A 20974-nucleotide genomic window follows, 5' to 3' on the forward strand; every position below is an offset into this window, starting at 1 on the left:
TTTTTTTTCCCGTAAATCCTATTGTCTTGAAAAAGCCACAACAATACAGAAATACTCACATATGACAATTTTCAATTCTGGTTTATGGGGTTCTTGTGTTATGAAAAAGCTATCAGGAATCTACAGCAAGCAAGTTCTTAGGCAAATTCTGCCTCTCAAGTAATCTAGTTTCAGACATTTTGTAAGGTAATCTAGAGAAGAAATTTCATCTCTCCCAATCCAAGTCTAAGATTATACCAATATGTAAGTTCTCATTTCAAAATTCATAAGCAAAATACAAGAAACCCAACCTTATTATTCTGATAAACCATATGGATTCATTGAAACATTATTACAGCAGAGCCATGGGCTCTACTTGGGAAAAGAAGGCATGCAGGGAAATCGAGACCACTAACATACTAGAACCAAGAACAAGAGCAGCATAAAAGGGTACATTTATTATTACGAAGTAGCTAGCTCTCGCAAGGTTTTGAGCATTCACTCACGAGTTTTTCTTCAAAGCTTTCTTGAACTGGACTTTGAAAGGTTGTAATGCATCACTAAGAGACAGTGTTCTAGTCCCATTATCCTCAATATAAATCCCAATGTCCCTGCATAAAACTCCACACTTACAAACTTTAGTAGGACAGAAAACAAGCTTGTAGTCATCATCAGCTTTCTCAATCTGGAACCAGTTGCCCACCGTATTAAAACCAGGATTTCCTTCAACCCCACCAGTTGACACAAACCATTGTACCTTCGAGTTCGAAGACTTTATAATCTTCCATACAGTTGAGTGGGGACATGTTGTCTTATCTAAAAACTTGATGTTAAGATCAGTAGAAACAAGGATCACACCTTTCTTGTCGTCGGCAGCTGGTGTGAAAGTAAGTGGAAGACCCTTTGATGCCTCAAGACGGTCTTGGACAACAGCAAGTGGGCAGCTGGTTTGGTTGCTAGCCATCGTAATCCCACCTCCTCTCCCACGGAACACTGGCAAGATATAGTATTTGGTGCCTGCTACAAGCTTTTCACCATCAATGTCCAGCACTGGTTCAGCGGCAGCTATTGACTGCTTTGTGCAGGCAAAGGCAAGGAGGAGTAAGCACAACAATAACATTGGATAATTCATGTTTACCTTCTATTGATATATTTTTTTCTTGGATGTAAAAATCAATGGAGAGGAGATTCAATTTATCGAGCTAGAATTGGGAAAGGGATGCACGATAAGTGCTAGAAATAAAGGATTGGATAACTCATGGAGCACATGTATATTGTCTTTGCTGTAATCATTACTTCCGTCATGCCAACTTTATTTGACTTCTTAAAGTATGTGCTATGCCTCAAAAAATAGGTGAGAATTCATTGGTGAAACTCGAGCAGCTTGACAGCTACACCATTTGGATTGATCGATCAACATGGATTAATTTTGATTTAATGTTATCGTGCTTCTTATTCTTTATGCCTTATCTGCAACGGAATCACTACAGATCAGTAAGGTCTTCATGTCTTCAATCTTTATTAAGTTGGAGGAGTGAGCATTTGATTAAGCATTTTAGGCTTTTGTCTAGTTTGGTGTGTTCAAGTCGTAGTTCGGTGTGATCGACGAAAACATGCCCACATACTGCAACCATTCCAATGAACTTCCAAGCTCTCCCCAGTCCAAATCCAGCACAAGAACAATAAACTTCCCCCTCTCCCAACTCGAAGATCTTTATTTTGTTTTAAAATCCAAAAGCAAAATACAAGGTCACATTATTATTTGAAAAACCATGGTTAATTTCATTCAAACATCACCATAGCAGAGCCAAGGTCTCCACCCAGAGAAAGAATCACATATCGGAACCTGAAGTGTTTGATTAGACGAATTACAAACTGGAAAGAAAAGAGTCCTATTATACATTAATGAAAAGTCTATTATAAGAACAAATGCAGTCATTGTTTTATTAAATGTGGCATGGCGTAACACATCGATTCTAAAAAAATAAATTCAAACAAGATTTAACCCGTTGAAACTCGAATAATATAAAATGTCAAATAGAGACATAATTAACCCGGTTAAAATTTAATTTAATTTAATTTCAAAACAATACCCTTTCTATATGAATCTTTAAAATCTTCCGGGGATGATGTGGCATTGGATCATAATATCCTATTATCACAGGTCAGAAATGCATGGTGCACAGGCTTTCCTAAGAGTCGAAACGACAAAGCACATAGCCCAGCAATGGATAGAAAAGGCCCAAACCACATAATCTCTATATATGTAACCTGCAATTCTATAAATTTGAGTTTTGATATTGTGCTTCAACATGTGTAACTTTCATCCTCTAAAAAAACAAGCCAGATTCAATTCATTACTAAGAAAAAGAGAAAGAAAAAGAAAAAACCTATGAGATTGAAGATTTATAAAATAATTAATCACTAATGGAGCGTGCATAGAAAAGACTATGGTTTTTTGTTTATTTATTTATTTTCATTGGATTGAATGATAATGATTAATGGAACAATAATTATTACAAACAAGCTAATGTCGTCTAGTGGAGGAAGCTTTAATATTAAAATAACAAAGAAAACACAAACTTTCATTGCTAATCACCAAAACCATGTCTTATTTCGAAGTGTAGGGTCTTCAAAGAAAACAACCTAGGCAGTCATTGGCGCATAAGAGATAGAGAACGAAGACCAGGGTCGGTTTTTTTAGTTTTTTTTAATTGAATATTTTTTTAAAATTTTATTTTTTAATATTGAGTAAATTAAAAATATACCTTTATAATTTTTATTTTATTTTTTTTATATAAAGTTATTATAATTTTATGTTTTGAGTTTCTAAATTTAACTTGAATTAATTCAATATATTATTATTTATCAAGAGATATGCAAAAAATTATCCCACGAGATATACCATAAAAAATTTTGATGAGTTGTTTCATTGGAGGATTGAAGGATGATATACGATTCGATGTACAAGTTAAGCAACCAAAAATGCAATCCGAAATAATTAGTGTAGCTCATCTCATTGAGGAATGAAACCACTTTTAGCAAAAATTTGGTTACCAAATTCGACCAGCAGTTCCCTCTTATCAGTCCCGACCTCAATAGAGTACCACGGTGGGACTGCTTGGACCCTTCCCCTCACATCAATCACCTCTGGCAATTGGCATTCTCAATGGACATGTTAGGTGACTCATGAGACACGAGGCTAGGGCGAGATATGAAAAGGGATTATGCTTCTATTTTGATGAAAAGTACATTACGGGACATCGTTGTATGCGACCGCATATGTTTATGATGGTTGATGTATAGTTAGAAGAAGAAACAATTGATATGGACATGGATATAGAATCATTAGAAGATGCCGTTCCTGAAATATCATTTCATGCCTTGGTTGGTATTGATAATGGAGACAAACGTTATCTTATCTCTTACTTAATATATAATAAAAACTTAATTGATGGTATAAATTATAGCATGATTTATGCTCCAGTCTCCTTAGTTTTGTTTATAAATATACATATTAAAGAGCTGAGAAATAGAGAAAAAACTGAAAATGAAAAAACAGTAGAGAAAGCTTGAGTAAATAAAGTTGAGTTGAGAAGAATTTTTTTATTTTTATTTTTTATATTATTTTTTAAAATAATTAATATAAATTATTAGCTCGTGGAATAGATAAATTATCGAATCATGGAAATTTGTATATGTCTGAATGCTTGAACCACCGAATAGAAACTACCCATCCCTAAACCTTTCACGTTATTGGGAAGATCGTGAATCGAGAAGTGATAGTGCTTATTGATTGGGGCAGTACCCATAATTTTATTGAACAGTCTGTAGTTACCAAGTTTGGATTACTAGTGGTCTGTGGAAAATTAGTTCAGGTAACTGTCAGAAACAAAGAAATTATTGAGTGCACTGGACGTTGTATATGACTCTCCCTCTCCATTCAAGGATTCATTGTACAAGCTAATTTCTACATGCTTCCCGAGGCTACCTATCACGCTGTTTTAGGAGTGCAATGGTTGGTGACATTAGGTCCAATTCAAATAGACTACAAGGAACTCAGTATGACTTTCACACAATCTGGTGGGACTCATGTAGTGTGAGGAATGAGAAGTTCTGAGCTCGCTACTATGAGTGAAAATGAATTGTTGCACTTATCAGGTATGGGGTTCTTTATTCATGAGATGATAGATGACGCTATTCAAGCAAACAAAATGCCACTAGACCTTAGTAAAATACTATCAGAATTTGCACGTGTTTGAAAAACCCACTAGGTTGCCGCCTCTGCGCAGCTATGATCATTGGATACCGTTGCTGCCAAACCAGCCACCAGTTAACGTAAGACCTTACAGGTATCCTCACTACTAGAAAACTGAGATAAAAAATATAGTCAAAGAATTCCTCAAAACTGGAATCATTCGGCCTAGTTGGAGCCCATTTTTATCACCAGTTTTGCTTATCAAAAAGTCAGACGGGTCTAGGTACTTTTGCGTAGATTACAGGGCACTTAATGAGATCATGGTAAAGGATAAACTTCCATTACTGATCATTGACGAGTTGCCTGATGAGACATAGCATGTAATTCTATTTGAAGTTAGACTTGCATTCCGGGCACCACCAGATCCGCGTCCAGCAAGAATACATTCACAAAACCACCTTCCGAACTCACGATGGGCACTATGAATTTCTTGTGATGCCCTTCGATTTGACGAATGCCCCTGCCTCCTTTCAGAGTCTCATGAACGATTTTTTTCAACCATATTTACGAAGGTTTATTCTTGTTTTTTTATGATATTATAGTGCATAGCAGGTCCTGGGTAGATCACATGTATCATCTGACACAAGTGCTTCAAATTCTTTTTAAGCACCAATGTACATCATGTCCTCCAAGTGTTAGTTTGGAGTGATGACAGTAGGGTATTTGGGTTACCTAATTTCTTTTGACAGCGTGGCAGCACATCCAACTAAAATACAATCAGTCCAGACTTGGCCTGTGCCGACCTGACCTAAAGGGGTTCATGGTTCCCTTGGGTTGGCTGGCTACTACCTCAAGTTTGTTAGGGGTTTTGGTGTGATGGCTGCTAGCTCCCTTAACAAAGCTTCTGACCAACAAAGGATTTCATTGGACTGAAGAATCGCTATTGGCCTTTAATCAGTTGAAGTATACTCTCACACCACCTCTGATATTGTGGTTACTAGACTTTACATAGCAGTTCGTGGTGGAATGTGATACATGTGGAGATGATTTAGGTGCTATATTGTCTTAGCAGAACCAACCAATAGATTATTTTAGTGAAGCTTTGAAAGGAAAGGCCATATTACTGTTAACCTCTGATAAGGAAATGTTGGTTATGGTGAAGGTTGTTTGAAAATGGCAACCATATCCTTTTAGGAAAGCTGTTTGTCAACAAAACAAACCATCGCAATCTGAAATATCTCTTGGAACAACAAATTACCACACCTTCACAAGAAAGATGGCTACCAAAACTTATGGGATTCGATTACTCTATTCAGTAATGGAAGGGCAAGGAAAACCAAGGCACGGATGCTCTCTCTTGCATTGCAGCTTTCCAATTTCAGGCCTTGTCAATTTCAGTTGCCGACTGGTGGTCAACCCTTCAACAGGAGGTACTACACCATCCTTACTATGCTTCCTTGTCTAATAATCAGTCCTTAAATTGTGTTCAACGGGATGGTGCGTGGATGCAAAATGGAAAAATTCATTTAAGCCCCACTTCATCGATGGTACTAGATGTTTTGGTAGATGTCATTCTTCTCCAGCAGGTGGACATTTCGGTTACTTAAAGACGCTCAGCAGAATTTCCGCTAGCTTCGTTCGGCCTGGCATGTGCACCTCTAAAAAGGAATTCATTCAAAATTGTGGTGTCTACGATGCAAGAATGGGACTCTTCCACAAAAAAATCGATAATACAAGCAGAATTATCAAGAAAATATTTTGTTGGTAAATTACCAACAGATTTTACTAATATAAATATTTTTTCAATATTTATCCAGAAAATTATAATAAAATAAATTAAAATAAAAAAATAATAACATGTCATTTTTACTAATAAAATTACCGACAGAATAAATTCTGTCGGTAAAATTCATTGATAAACTGTGAACATTATTCATCATATTATTTACATAGGGAATCACCAATGAAAAACTCTATCAGTATTTTTCAGAGAGCTCTGGACTATTCACTTCTCTAATGCACTATTAATTATTGTTCTTTAAAGATAAAATCATCGATGGATTAAAAAGTATTCAGTGTTATTTAGTAGTTTTCTAAAAAAATTTATTAAATTAAAATTTTAAATTAAATATTACAGATGAAATCACCAGTAGATTGAAAAGTCATTGGTGATATTTGACGGTTTCTGAAATTTTTTTATTAAATTCAAAATTTAAATTAAGTATTTCAAACTAAATCATCAAATAAATGATTAAAAATATTAATATTTAATTATATTTCGATAAAACATCTTAATAAAAAACCTAAACTCCCTAATTTCACAACAAACATGGTTCATTTCTTCTTCTTCTTTTTCTTCTTCTTCCCCATATATAAAAAACATTAAAATACATTTCTTTCTCTTCTCTTCTCTCCCCAACTCTGTTTTTTCTTTTCCATGCTTAGGTATGTATTCTTTTCTTTTCTTTTTTCTTCTTATTTTTTTGTTTTAATTAATATACTTTATAACTTTTTTCCTTCTCTTTTTAGCTTCACTTGCAACCACATTAAGGTAAGATTTTTCTTCTTCTTTTTTTCACTATATTTGTTTTTTATTTTATTATTAATTCTTTTTATTCTTAATAATTGTATAAATATTATTGTAGGTTTTTTTTGTTTATATGATTTCCTTCTTCTTTTTTTCCAAGCGTTTTGAGTATTATAAAGTGTTGATTTATATTAATTTAATTATTTTATAGTTTTGTAAAATAATGTTTTTAAAAAGTATTTTTAAATAATTACCAATAGAATTATATATGGTATTTTTCTGAGGGAAATACCAATAAAATAAAGGGGATATTTTTTTTCACATCTTTTCCTTCAGTAAATTCTTCAATAATAATATATTTTTATTATCAATTAACTTGCCAATAAAAAAAAAATATCGATAAAAAATTCACTGACGGAGTATTTTTATTAATGATTTTGTTAATAAATTAATTATTAATAAAATAATAATACAAATTAATACCAACAAAAAAATTTATTGATAAATCTAAAAAATTGTGAAAGTGTTTTCGCTGCAGACTGCTTTAACCACTTCCAATCCACAACAGATATTGACAGAAATCATCATGGATTTTATGGAAGGGTTGCCAACATCACAGGGACACAATTTGATCTTAGTTTTTGTTGATTGTCTTTCAAAGTACGGGCATTCTATGCCATTAAAACACCCTTACACGGCAACATCACTAGCTAAAAATTTTGTCAACGATGTTGTGCGTTTGCATGGTGTGTCTTTTTCCATTATCAGCGATCGCGACAAAATATTCGTTAGTAACTTTTGGAAATCTTAGTTCAAACTCTAAGAGACATCATTATGTTTCAGTTCCAGTTATCACTCACAATCCGACGGCTAAATCGAGGTGGTGAACCACACTCTTGAGCAATATTTACGTTGCTTCTCTTTTGACCAACCCAAGAGATGGATGGAAGGCTCTCATATGCGGAATATGGATACAGTACTACCATCCATTCATCCATTAAATTTTCTCCTTTTAAAGCCATTTACATTGTTCCTCCTCTCTCTCTCTGATATCCTATGTTCTGAGAACAACACAAGTCCAAGCAAAGGACGAATTGTTGCGCACAAGGGAGGTCATTCTTCATGAACTACGATAGAATTTGTTAGAAGCGCAAGTTTGCATGAAGGCAAAGGCAGACCTGCATCACCGCGAGGTCACTTTTGAGGTAGGTGACTATGTATTCTTACGGCTGCAACCTTACCATAACAAGTCAGTGGCTTTCTGAAGGTTGTTGAAATTGTCACCTATATTTTCTGGCCCTTTCAAAGTTCTTGCTCGAATAGGAACGGTGGTTTACAAACTAGCCCTTCCAGTAGACGCGCAAATACATGATGTTTTTAACATCAGGTTACTAAAAAATATGGGGAACAATCTCCGATGCCACCCCAGTCAACCTTCCTCATTTCTCAGCAGATGCATCCTTGCTACAAGAAGCTGGGTTCATTTTGGATCGTCATGTTATTCAGAAGGACAAATATCATCCAAAAACAAAAATTTTGGTTGAATGGAAAGGAGCTTCCCTAGAAGATGCTACATGGAAAAACTTGTGGCGTTTCTCCAAAACTTATCAAAAGTTTGGCCTCGAGAACAAGGTCCTTCTTAGGGGGATGTGTTGATATGATTCTTCAAGAGCAGAGGTGGAAAGTAGAGCTTAGCAAATGTTGAAGAGCAGAGGTGGAGAGCAGAGCTTAGATATTTCCCTTTTGTTTTATTTAATTGCAGTTGAAATAGTCAATGAATAATTAGCTATAATCAGGGAAGTTATTGAAAACTTTCGTAGTATTCAGTTTCACTAGTTAAGTTCCAATTATCATGGAAGAGATTGTAACGTTGTGTCCTTATGGCCTATTTAAGCTCTTATTCTATTGAATAGAGGTGCAGAATAATATAAACACTCTCTTCTAGGTCTCTGTTCTTCTTTATATTTTTCCCCGCAAATTCTATTCTTATCATGCAGTCTAAACTATTTTTTTTTTCATGTGTTAGTTCTTGAGTTTTGAGAGAGAAGAGAGAAAATTATTGGACAAAAGGGAAGGAGAAGAAATGGGCGGCTAGCCATACTTCATCAACAAAAAAAAAAATCTAATTTTGTGTCAATTAGTTTATAATGATAAGAGAAGTGCCATAGAAGTATTCTATAATTGTCATCTCCGTAGAGTGCCTAGAGAAAATAGATTGGGGATTAAGAATATTTTGTATTTGTTTTAGTTTCATTTTTTTTTTACCAATAAAAGAGTGTAAACTAATTATTCATTTATGCTTTTTTTTTTTCCTCCTAATTGAGATTGGGTTTTGTTTGCTTTTCTAGAGACGAGTTTATATCAAATGATATATTATTCGATTATCTGTGTTTGATACTCAATATTTTTCAGCTATTTCATATTCCTGAAACATTAAGGTGTTTTTTTTTTTTTTTCCAAACTAGAGAAGTAAAAATTGGACATTGTCAAAGAAGGAAGGACACCGACGTCACAAAAGTCAACATTGTTTCTTTATTAAGTAAGAGATCAAGTCACTAGCAACATATATTTAATTATATGCAACGACATGAGATACATTTTAATTTCCAAATAAGGGATTTATTCCTACAGAAGCACATGGCGTAGCTTATTGATATTGTATTTGAGCATGCATCATCGATCGATCATGATCTTCAAGCTTTCTTGAACATAACCTTGAGAGGCACGCCGCCAAGAGCCAGACGCCTTACTCCTATGGCATCAACATAAATCCCGATATCTTTGCACATAACTTTGCAGTGTTGACACACTGTAGGGCAAACAACTAGCTTGTACTTGTCTTCGAGCTTCTCAATCTTGAACCAGTTGTTTGTTGTTTCCGAACCAGGATTTCCTTCAACTCCATTGGTTGTGACGAACCATTGTTTTGTCCATTCATCATAGCTGTCAAGCTTCCACGCTGTTGACTGTTGACAGATTGATGCAGCAGAGAATCTTATGTTAAGATCGGTGTGGACGCGGACGACACCTTTCTTGGTGTTCACAGGTGTGAATTTCAGTGGGAGACCATTTGATGCCTCATATCGCTCCTGAACAACATCAAGTGGGCAGGTTCTTCTTACAGTGCTAGCCATTTTGAGCCCACCACCTCTCCCACGGATCACCAGCAGGATGTAGTAGCCAGTGCCGGTTCTAAGTATCTTACCAGTGACGTTGAGCACTGGCTCAGGGGCAGCAGTAGCTGCTACCCTAGGCAACTGATTTGCAGCAAACGCAAAAAGAAGGAAGGACAATGCTAGAATTGCAGCACTCATTGTCGTTGTGGGTGACTTTCAATGTGTGTGATGTGTTTATGCTAGAATGAATGGGAAGAGGCTTGAATTTATAAAGTTAGCAATACAGTGGGATGCCTGCATGCATGCATGATTCTGGTAAGAACTTTTGAAGGAGCGCTCTGTATGACATGCATTTAAAACTGGTGGCTTGACCAGCCGTAAAGTCAATTGAAAGATCTTGGATAAACCTGATCCTATATTTTATATTCTTGAGTAGCTCGTACAATATGATCCGTTTTTGTTAATATTTGTGTGTTATTTGATAAAATTGGGATGGTCCAAAACCGCACCCTGTTTTCTGGAAAGCAGAGTTCCATAGGCAGTAAAGGAAGCTGTATATTACAATAGTTGATAGTGTGTTTTTTTATTAAAGCTGCAATGTCAAAGATTTGTACGAAGTCAGAAGTCAGAACTTCTTATCTGCTACATCGCATCATCTCAACAACTTCGTTCTTAATTAATTTCTGGTTTGCAGTTCAAGTCACTTCGCATGGCTTGTTTGAAGAGAGAAGAATATAAGGAGGAGATCATGAGAACATGTTAGTGTCCACATTTGCCGTTATTAGAAATGGTCCTCGTGACTGCCATATTGTACATCTTAACAGTAATGCCTTGGTAGCTCTCTGATTTGGTTTTCTATCAATGTGGACATAAGAGCTATCTAAGTACGGAAAATTCACGTAGAAAGCATAGAAAAGACTTCATTAATTTAATTTTTAAGAGCCACTTAAGTAAAGGAAAAGTGCATCTTAATAAGTCATGTAAAAAATTGAACTGTCTCAAGTTTACAAGTGCTTCAATCCACAGCTGCCTTAACCAAAACTCTTCTCCAAAATGCTCTGCCAAAACCTTGCCCTATTTCAAAGCAGCCCGTCATATACCAAGTCCATTTCCAACAAAGAGTAATCCGTATCCAATCTCAAATGCTCATTGATTATTTCTAGCAACATGTAAATTTTTGTGGAAGCATGATGAGTTGCATTTTCTGTATGAAATTCATGAACAACACCATTTAACTCAATGTAACTACATGCTGGTTTTTTCGTGACTTTTTGATCACCCATCATTTTCCTCATCTTCCGTGCGTCCTTCATCCTATTTGCTACATGATAGATGTTGGAAAGGAGCACATACCCTCCATCATCATGCGGTTCCAATTCAATTATCTTCTTTCCTGCAATTTCAGCCAAGCCCAAGTTCCTCTGGTTCATACAAGCGCTAAGCAAGGATCGCCAGATAACAGAATCTGGGTCCATAGGCATATTATCAATCAACTCTTTTGCCTCTTCCAAAAGCCCTGCTCGACAAAGAAGGTCTACCATGCTTCCGTAATGCTCAATCTTGGGTTCAAAGCCATAACATTGGATCATTCCGTTAAACAATTTATTTGCCTCGACAAGCAATCCTGAATGGCTGCAACCTGATAGAACCAACAGAAATGTAACATCATTTGGGATGACCCCAGATTCCAACATGTCATAGAAAACTTCAAGGGCATGGCTTCCTTTACCATGAGATGAGTGCGCTGATATCATAGTCGTCCATGAAAACACGTCTTTTTTCACCAATCTATCGAATATCTTCATAGCAGACTCAACGCACCCACCCTTTGAGTACATATCCATTAAAGCGTTGTTCACAGTAGCACCCTTATCGAGATTAACTTTGCTGATATAACCATGAATAGCTTGACCATGATCATGAGCCCCAAGATCAGCACAACCCGAGAGAACAGCCACTGCCGTGATAACCGTAGGCTGGTTTTCCCCTTCAGCTTTCATTTGCTTAAACATTTCAAGACCCCGAATTGGCATTCCTCCTCGAACATAACCTGTTATCATCGCAGTCCAAGCAACGTCATTCCTCCATGGCATTTCATCAAACACACGCCTAGCTGACTCTAAACCATTGCACATTACAAACCCATTAAGCAAACTGGTCCAAGAAGACACATCTTTGATACCCATTTGCTTAAAAACCAACTGGGCTATCTTAATTTCACCATTTCTGCAATACATATCAATCAAAGCATTACCAACAATCGAATTCGCCCCCAACTGAAATCTAAAGATCATCCCATGCACTAGCTTCCCATTTAGCAAATCTTGTTTTTTTCCACAAGCTGATAATGCACCAACAACTGAATGGCTGTCAGGCCTTAAACCCTCATTTACCAGCTTCGAAAAAACTGAAAAGGCTTTGAATGGAAGTTGAGTGCTCAAGTAAAGATTGATTAGAGAAGTATAAGTTACTCTATCGGGATCTTGAATATAACCAAACACCTTCTGTGCATCATGTGGATTACCCAATTTAGCATAGCTATTAACTAATTTGCAGGCCAAGGGTTGCTCAATGAAGAGTAATCCTTGAGTAAGAGCTTGGGCATGAATTTGCTTGAGAGTAACCAGATCTGTACAACTTTGCAGCAGAAGCTTTAAGCTCTGGCGCTTCATTCATCAATAGTACGCACGCAGAGATGAATCAGAGTCGGCCTATTTATAATTTTATCAAAAATGCCACCAGACATACAAATGTGTTGGTCAGTGTCGTAAAACACCTTCTCAGGGTTTTGAATTCCACCTTCAGCAAGGAAAAGCTGGGTCATCAAAATTAAATAAGAGGCGCATTTTGGTCACCAACTTTCATGGTGGGCATAAAACTACGTAGGCTGATGCATCCAGCAATGGATAGCCTACGGCGAAGTTATGGCTAGGTCAAACACACAAGTCTATGAAAGAAAGCACGTAATTGGGCGAGGAAAAGCTAAGCAAGAACACAATGTCCAAGACTCCAAATTGATGAATCAATTGCATTTCCCCACCAGTGCCAGTTTTACTTGTATTGAATCAAGATGCCTTTAGATATCGTCCTTTGCTATAGCAGTTGCCTGGTGTTTTCTTGATCCTGCACAGGGCCAGAGAGGCAGAAGGGAATGGCAACAGGGCCAACTCATAAGGGAAATTGTCGTGTTACTTTCTTGGCATAAAAACAACTAGATTAATTTGTTTCATTGTGACGTATAAGCATCTGCAAATATTCACTTATACAGAGAAGCGCTCATATTCATACTCTAATGGCAAGGTGCCCCCGCACAATATTTGCGTTGGTGTACTCTCTTCATGGAAAGACGAGATGTACGATACGCCCACTCGTACAACACATGGCCGGTAGGTGCTGATATCCTGCAAATCCAATCCGGAACTTGCTTTTCTAGAATCCCATTCTCTTCTTCAATCTCCACTGTAAGAGAAGACTGGGTGAGTTCACTGACCAGTGATTCAACAAGAAAAATGTCAAGGGTGCTATAAAGGCAGAGCCATTTTGACACATCTAAACTATTTAGAATTATCTTGTGCACAAGTTCCTCCTTTGTGATTGGAGAGAGGCTAGCTGACTAGAACATGTGGTGAATCAGAGAAAGAAGGTCAGGCTAATGAATAGGCATCAGCTGGTGTCTTGAATCAGGCTGGCAGGTTTTCTGATCTACAGATGAGCTCCCCCTCCATCTAAACTGCAATGCTATATTCTTACTCAAGCAACTAATTCACAATTCCACAGGAATCGATCCATTGAAAACTCAGGCGTCAAGAAAACTGATAAGAGGGAAAAATGTCATACCTCGGGATGCTTTGTAAAGTAATCAACAAGCCTAGAAGCAAAGCAATCATATCAGGTTTCTTGCATGGTGATTTCTAGCTTTTCATGTAACATAATCTTATGAATCTGTGTAGCTTCAGGAAGTAGGAATTTTTTCTGCGCAAGACGTCCATAAGAGAACCTCCTGAAAGAAAGAGCAATGGAACTTTAATTAAATAACATTGAATAAACCAAAAGAAACATAGATTTGCATAGGACCATCAAAACAAGAGTTGAACCAAGATTAGGACAAAGTGGCTGACACGTACCATAATCACCAAGAAGAGGATCAAAATTCAAAACAACAACCTTACATCTTCAAACGTTTGTTATTTGTTTCAGAAGTGGTGCCTGCTCATTCATCGCTTATCCATCTCTCTATCTTTTTTCTTTTTTTCTTCTTTTTTTTTTTAACGCTATCATTAATATCCTATGGCAATATTTCAATCCAAAACCCGTTTAAATTGATATTTGAACAGATATAACATTGGTAACTATCCGATTATTATATAAATAAGACTGATCATCGAATGCCCGGATATTACCATTACCAAGAACTACGCATGCAATGTTCATACTAACGGTGCAATTATTTTTATTTTCATCATTGAAGTTTTTGACTTGTAATTTCATCTTCGAAGTAACATCAACAAGGTTGCGCGTGTTGAGACTTCTTCAAGTTTGTGTTCTCTCGCATGAATTATTGATCCTTTTTATGAAATAAAACTTTATTCATAGTTAACAAAAATTAAAAGAAAACGATTAAATTTAATATAAAAAAATAGAACTTTTAGATCCCTGCGATTTCTTTCAATTTACAATCTCTTACCTAGCTTTTTCCTTTTTCAAAAAGCTTTTTATTACTTTTATTAACATCCTCTCTGTAATTTTTTAAATTGTTTATTTCACTTTTTAATAGTAATTAATTTTTTTAATTTTATAGTGCTTCAAAGAGATTATTATAACTATTTTCTATTTTTTTATGTTTTATTTTATATAAATAAATTGTATTTACTTGATGCATTTCTAAAAATAAAAATCATTTGTTCTTGGCAATAAAAATTCACCTCTAAGAAAAAATAAATAAAAACATATAACATAAAAATGACACTTGGGATTAAATATATAAATGTGCAATTATCTGTTTTTTTTTTACTAGAAAGATTAGCCTTAGGTTTTAGCATTTAACTAATATAGCCGGGCCACGTTAAATTATGGACTGGATTAAAAATTTCTAATATAAAAAAAATATACAGCATATTTTTTAAAATTAAAAAAAATATATGAACACGATCATAAATTTAATTAAATTCAATAAATTCGTTTAATTTAATAATATTATAATAAAAATAAACTAAATCAATTAAATTAAAAAAATAATGATGTGTGAAAAAACACTTGCTTATATTTTAAAAAGATTTTTATAAGCTTTATTGATTCAAAATTTAAAGAAATTTAATAAAATATTATCTAAAATACATTTGAATTAATTTAATAATTAGTAAAATATACCTAGTATATGTTAACTTACTTAATTTCTAAGAAATTGTATGGAAATGTGGGGAAAAGATTTTTATTAACGTTTACTTTTTAGAATTCAGACAACGCAAAAGCCAAGCGATCAAGCCTGGATGGGCTAATCCTTTTGAAACGTTTACTTTTTAGAATTCAGACAACACAAAAGTAGATGAAAAATTGAGCAAGGTGCTTTTCTGAATAAAAAAAATCTAATTTTCAATCTATTTTCACCTAAAAATATCTATTAAATACTCTTAGAATCTCAAAAAATTAATTTATTAACACAAAAAACCTCAAATTGGTTCAAAAACACATAATCAAATTGTTTTTTTTTTAAGCTCTCTCAATCCTAATTTATTTTTTTAGCTAATATGGAAGATCAAAAACACTTTGAAGGCACTTCTTCTTTGATATCAAGTTTGGTTATTTAAAAAAAAAATAGATTTACATAACTTCTTTTATTTTTCATTGTTTTCTAGCGAGTCTTTCCATCCTCTCTTAAACTAAAAAATTAAAATGTAAAATAAAATAAGATTTTGAACTAAATCAATCAATTAATTAATTTCCAACCTAAAATGATCAAAAAAGGATTTTTGGAAAAATCCTATAGCAAAAATAAAGGAAATGCGTTGAAACCAATTTGTTTATTTATTTTTTAATTATGGCTCCTATTTGATTTATTTATTCAATTTTGATTTCCTCATTATTAATATTTTTTAAATAATAAACTTGAATTATTTATTTTATAAAATTAATCATCAACTCAATTTTAGGATATTTTCTTTAATACTAGCTTATTAATTAGCATCGACAATTCTTTAATACCGGGTGGTATGGATATGGGTTTTTGAATGTGTTATGGTATGGGTTTGGTACCTCATTCCCTTTGCTATCATAAAAAGGAGACGCCTGATCATGTACTGGTTCTAATTCGAAACTGAATGCTTTTTTTTGCTCAAATCTTAGGCCCGGAAATCCTTTGACCCCAAACTTTGGGGATGGGCCGACAAAGTATACCAAGAAAGCAACAAAAGGTTGGCCTCCTAGGCTTCGTCGCTCACCATCTAAAGAGGAGCGACCGACCTGCTCCTGCAATTCCTAGGCAACTCTTTGAGGGTATCAAACTGATGGCTAGTAGTACTGTTGCTGAATCAGAAATGGAAGAAGAAATAAAGTTGGGTTCATATGGTGGAAAGGTGAGAGTGCTAAGACAAGATGAAGAATCAGCTGCTGCGGAAACCATGCTCTTGTGGGGTATCCAACAGCCCACCTTTTCAAAACCAAACTCTTTTGTCTCCCAATCTTCTCTCCAACTCAATCTTGATGCTTGTGGTCACTCTCTCTCCATCCTCCAGTCTCCTTCTTCATTGAGCACACCTGGAGTCACTGGTTCGGTCATGTGGGACAGTGGTGTTGTGTTGGGGAAGTTCTTGGAGCATGCTGTGGACTCTGGCCTGCTTCTTCTTCAAGGCAAGAAGGTTGTTGAATTGGGCTCTGGCTGTGGATTGGTAGGGTAAAGACTGCTTCTTTAACACTTTCTTTTTTATCCTTTTATTCATACTTTGCTATGGAAAATTGTTCTCTTAATTGGACTGGCAAAAGGCGGAAACTTTTCAACATCCAGCCTCATAATTGAGTTAATTTAAAGAGGTCCCTTTGGAATTGGACCTCCTTTTGTTACAAATGAAAATGCTCAATAAGAAGTGTCGGTGATTCTTGGCATGCAAAGACTCAAACTTTTTGATATGAGGCTGGTTGAATTTTCTAATTTCTGAATTCAACTTTTCTAGTTGAGAAAGAAGAGGAAAAATTTCACTTTTTTGAGTTGAATATGTATCATGTTTATGGTTTGCAGCTGCATTGCAGCTCTCTTGGGTGCTCAAGGAACACTCACTGATCTGCCTGATAGACTGAGGTTACTGAAAAAGAATATCGAAACAAATCTGAGGCATGGAAACGTGCGGGGCTCTGCAGTTGTTAAGGAACTCATATGGGGAGATGACCCAGATCAGGATTTGATTGATCCTTTTCCTGATTACGGTTCGACTTATTTGTTATCTTTGCCTGCTTGAGCTTGAATTGAAATTGAAATGTACCTATTTTTTGCTAATCGGTTCCACGTGAGCAACTTTTTAATGTTTTATTGAATCCATATTGTGACAAATTTGTGATAATTCAATCTAGAATAAAGTGTATTTCTTGAAATTACAGAACTGTTCAAATCATAATTGGCAGTGATTTGCAAGAGAATTTGATTGGTTGAGGTGAATTGGATATGCAGACAGTTCATGTGAGTGTTTCACATGAATTTTCTATGAAAAATCAAGCATACATTTCATTCACAAGAAAGGTGATATACAATAAATTTGGCATATGTCCATTGATGAATCTAATTAAAAATTAAAAAAAGATACACGGTAATGCTGAGAATAACAGCAAAAAAGATGGAGGTTATTATTTTCTGGTACTGAGAAGCAAGACTTGAGAAATCAGGAACTCAAGCATTTCCATCATCATCATAAGTTGTACATGAAGTTGATTTTTATTTGTATTGATATTTGTTCTTTCATGGTTTCTGTTTGTAAGATTATCATAATAATTGGCGCAGGTGACAACTAGTTTAGCTGATAAGTTTTATGGAGTCATTTAACTTTTAAAAGACTAAGGATTGGATCTTTCAGATGTCTCATTACAGGAAGGTGAGGGTCTGCTAGCTCTGTTTCAATAGTACTGGAAAAGCACATTAACACAAATTTCACATTGGCTGCAAAACCTTTCAGTGTTATCTGTTCACACAGTTTATCCAGTGTAATCTAAGTTGCTTAAGAAAATTAACAGTGAGTTGCATATTGCAACTATTTTTCTAGCTGGTATTGGTCCCCATTCTAGCAACTTATCATTAGGATTTTTCTAAGTGATAGATAGAGTAACTGTATTAATTTTGTGGAATAGCAAACATTTTAGTAGACTTCTTTAGCATTCTTTCTTAGAATTGTCAGTGTTTGCACTTGGATTAGCTGATAGTTGCAGTAGCCTGCTCATTTTCCTGAATTTCTTCCAATACATTGGCGAATGATCAAAGATTTGGAAAATCATGCTTGTGTGGTCCTTGGAAAAGCAGCACTTTAACTTGATTATGTGCTCTGCTTATCAGTGCTTGGATCAGACGTGGTCTATAGTGAAGGTGCTGTGGTAGATTTGTTGGACACATTGGTGCAACTCTGTGGAGCCCAAACAACTATATTTTTGGCCGGAGAACTTCGGAATGGTGAGTCTCAGTCTCCCATGCCCATGCATGCTTGCACACCCTACACACATGCACGCAGACACATGCAAATTTTAAAATTCTTATTGCTTATTCCTGTGGCAGATGCTGTCCTCGAGTATTTCCTTGATGCTGCGATGAAGGAATTTGTTGTTGGGCGTGTGGAGCAGACACAGTGGCATCCAGAATATTGCAGCCCGAGAGTAGCTATGTATGTTCTGGTGAAGAAGTGAATTGAGTCGTGGATGTTCACTCGTTAAGGCCCCCATCAGCTTCTTATTTTTAGTGATCGGGTTTGTTTTGAGTCCTCCTGGTTTACAATCTTGTAAAATTCAACTAATTATTTTCCTAGAATCGAAATTCAGTGAACATAAAACCAAAAAACAAGTCAGAACACATCTGATGGAGCTCATGTCTCTGAATTTGTGGGCCGGAGTTCTTGACCGTAAAGAAAAGGGTAGTTGATATGCTCTGTGGTCAACAGGATAGCAGTAAGGAAGTTTGCAAGTTTCTTGAGTGAAAGTCACATGGCAACCATCTTGATGGATACCTTAAAAACTATAGCGCTTATTGTAAAACCTTTTTGGTTTATAGTTTATTTTGAAGCTCATGTATGACTGAGTGGTCGTTACATCTTGTTGAGCATCAGAATCAGCAGCATCACAACACAAAGGAATGAATTTATCACACACTATGCACTGTCAGAGCTTTCCATTACTGGTTCCATGACCAGGAGCATCATTTTTGGCCGGAGTGCCCCTGGCACTAATAAGTCCCACACTCAAGATGTTTTGTTTTTTCGGTGCATCTATCATATGTATGCTTATCAAATAATTATCTGAACTCTCAGTCAAAATCATGTTAAGTTGAGGTCCTTGGGATTTTCCAAAACTTGCAGTGCTAATTTCGATTTGAACAAATGCAAATGGACATCCATGATCAGCTAGCTTGCTTTCTCTGTTACTAATTTGTTCTCAATGCCAAGAGGATCATATATCCATTATTGCTGGGATCCTCATCCAATTCAACCAGGAAACAACTCACGTGCTCGGTGCAAGCAAATTATTCTAGAAAATAAATAATGTTTATACTCTAGCTGCGAAATAATGGAATTCAAAGGAATATTATGGTGAAAAAGCTAACTAATCGTTGGGCTCTATACCAGTTGTTTATCACTCAAATATTTGAACTTGCTTTCTCTTATTCATTAATACTCAACAAACACATATACACACTAATTCTCCATACATTGCAATTATATTTAGAGGAGGAAATTATAAACTGAAATTATCTTCTCAAATAGTAGTTGAATAAGAACTCTAAATAAAAATGGGAAACATTTTTCCCAACTCAATCAGCAATCCTTCTTCTACCTCGACATATTAGGGATCCATGTGATAAACATTTAAAAATCAATGGAAGATGCAGAAGTTTAGCTGTCAGCTAATCAGCTTACATACATAGTTTTGTGTTCCATCATCATCAGGCAGTCTTCATCATCAGGCAGTCTTAAAGTGTAGCTGCAGTAGCAGAGGCCTCTTCGTCCCAATTCCTGACACAAAATATATCACCATAAACATACACCCCAACTATCATCTATACACGCCCGCGCGCATGCTCGATGTTCTTGGAAAGTGGTGAGCAGAAGACTCTCCTGATCCTGCAGCTCGCAAAATCAAAAATATTATTTCTAAGTGATCGAAGACCATTTTTTTTCCATCCCTAATTGAACAATTTCTCCGCAACACTTTAAATATTCCCCTTAAATTCATTCATATTTCTTTCTAAGTAGTAAAATTATTGTTGTTGTTGTAGCCGTAAATATAGTAGTAAATCTTTTGGGGTTTCTTGATGCATAATGGAAGAAATAAAGGGTCAGTGATCTTACCTGTCCACCAAAGACAAAGAGCTTCCCAAAGAGTAGAGCAAGCATGGTGTTTAGAATAAAAAGCTGAAATTTTTTGCTTGAAGGAGAAACTAAAAGAAGAGAAGTTTAAGCCCAGGAAGGAACACAGCTGCTTTAACTTGAAAGAAATCTGGAAATGTATTTTCAAAGGAACATGCATGTCCATCTGACTTCTACGCGTTTGAGATACCTTGAACTTCCAATAATGTTGGAAAAGTTGCTGGAAAAGTCGTACGTTGGGACTGATAGGTAAGGATAAGGTTATTTTTCACTCTAAAGCGGTGTTTTTTTTTTTTATCCCTCGAAAGTGATTTTAAAAAATTATTTTTTATATTTTTTATTTATTTTTTATTAGAAAAGTTGTTAAATAGAAAATATTTTTCAGTTAAAGAAAAATTTAATTTGGTTTTCAACAAAATGTTTTACTGAAATTTTTTTTTAAAAAAATACTTTTGTAAAAAGTTTAGAAATGTTATATTATTTATTGATTATATCAAATTTGATCCTCAAACTTTTAATTGTTTTATATATTTTATTTTGAATATTTATTTTTTAATTTCATCTCTTAAAATTTATTTTTTATATTAAAATTTTTTATCTATCAAATTTG

The 20974-nt window shown here is 35.2% G+C and overlaps 4 protein-coding genes across 4 annotated transcripts; 1 reads left to right on the plus strand and 3 right to left on the minus strand.

Moving 5' to 3' along the window:
* Positions 1 to 226: 226 nt before the first annotated feature.
* On the minus strand, positions 227 to 1216 carry LOC105140801 (miraculin-like). Its single transcript, XM_011047788.1, has one exon. It carries the CDS (start codon positions 1109 to 1111, stop codon positions 482 to 484), a length of 630 nt encoding a protein of 209 aa, XP_011046090.1. The 5' UTR covers positions 1112 to 1216; the 3' UTR covers positions 227 to 481.
* Positions 1217 to 9213: 7997 nt separating this feature from the next.
* On the minus strand, positions 9214 to 10123 carry LOC105140802 (miraculin-like). The gene has a single exon (XM_011047789.1). The coding sequence runs from the start codon at positions 10016 to 10018 to the stop codon at positions 9398 to 9400; it is 621 nt and encodes a 206-aa protein (XP_011046091.1). The 5' UTR covers positions 10019 to 10123; the 3' UTR covers positions 9214 to 9397.
* A 776-nt stretch (positions 10124 to 10899) lies between these two features.
* LOC105140821 (pentatricopeptide repeat-containing protein At3g04750, mitochondrial-like) lies at positions 10900 to 12492 on the minus strand. The gene has a single exon (XM_011047818.1). The coding sequence runs from the start codon at positions 12490 to 12492 to the stop codon at positions 10900 to 10902; it is 1593 nt and encodes a 530-aa protein (XP_011046120.1).
* A 3668-nt stretch (positions 12493 to 16160) lies between these two features.
* LOC105140803 (S-adenosyl-L-methionine-dependent methyltransferases superfamily protein) lies at positions 16161 to 19068 on the plus strand. The gene is made up of 4 exons (XM_011047790.1): positions 16161 to 16706; positions 17049 to 17233; positions 18348 to 18461; positions 18564 to 19068. Exons 1-4 carry the CDS (start codon positions 16192 to 16194, stop codon positions 18689 to 18691), a joined length of 942 nt encoding a protein of 313 aa, XP_011046092.1. The 5' UTR covers positions 16161 to 16191; the 3' UTR covers positions 18692 to 19068.
* The last annotated feature ends 1906 nt before the right edge of the window (positions 19069 to 20974 follow it).

Source organism: Populus euphratica, unplaced genomic scaffold, assembly GCF_000495115.2.
Source record: "Populus euphratica unplaced genomic scaffold, PopEup_1.0 scaffold109.1, whole genome shotgun sequence".
NCBI classification, from domain to species: domain Eukaryota; kingdom Viridiplantae; phylum Streptophyta; class Magnoliopsida; order Malpighiales; family Salicaceae; genus Populus; species Populus euphratica.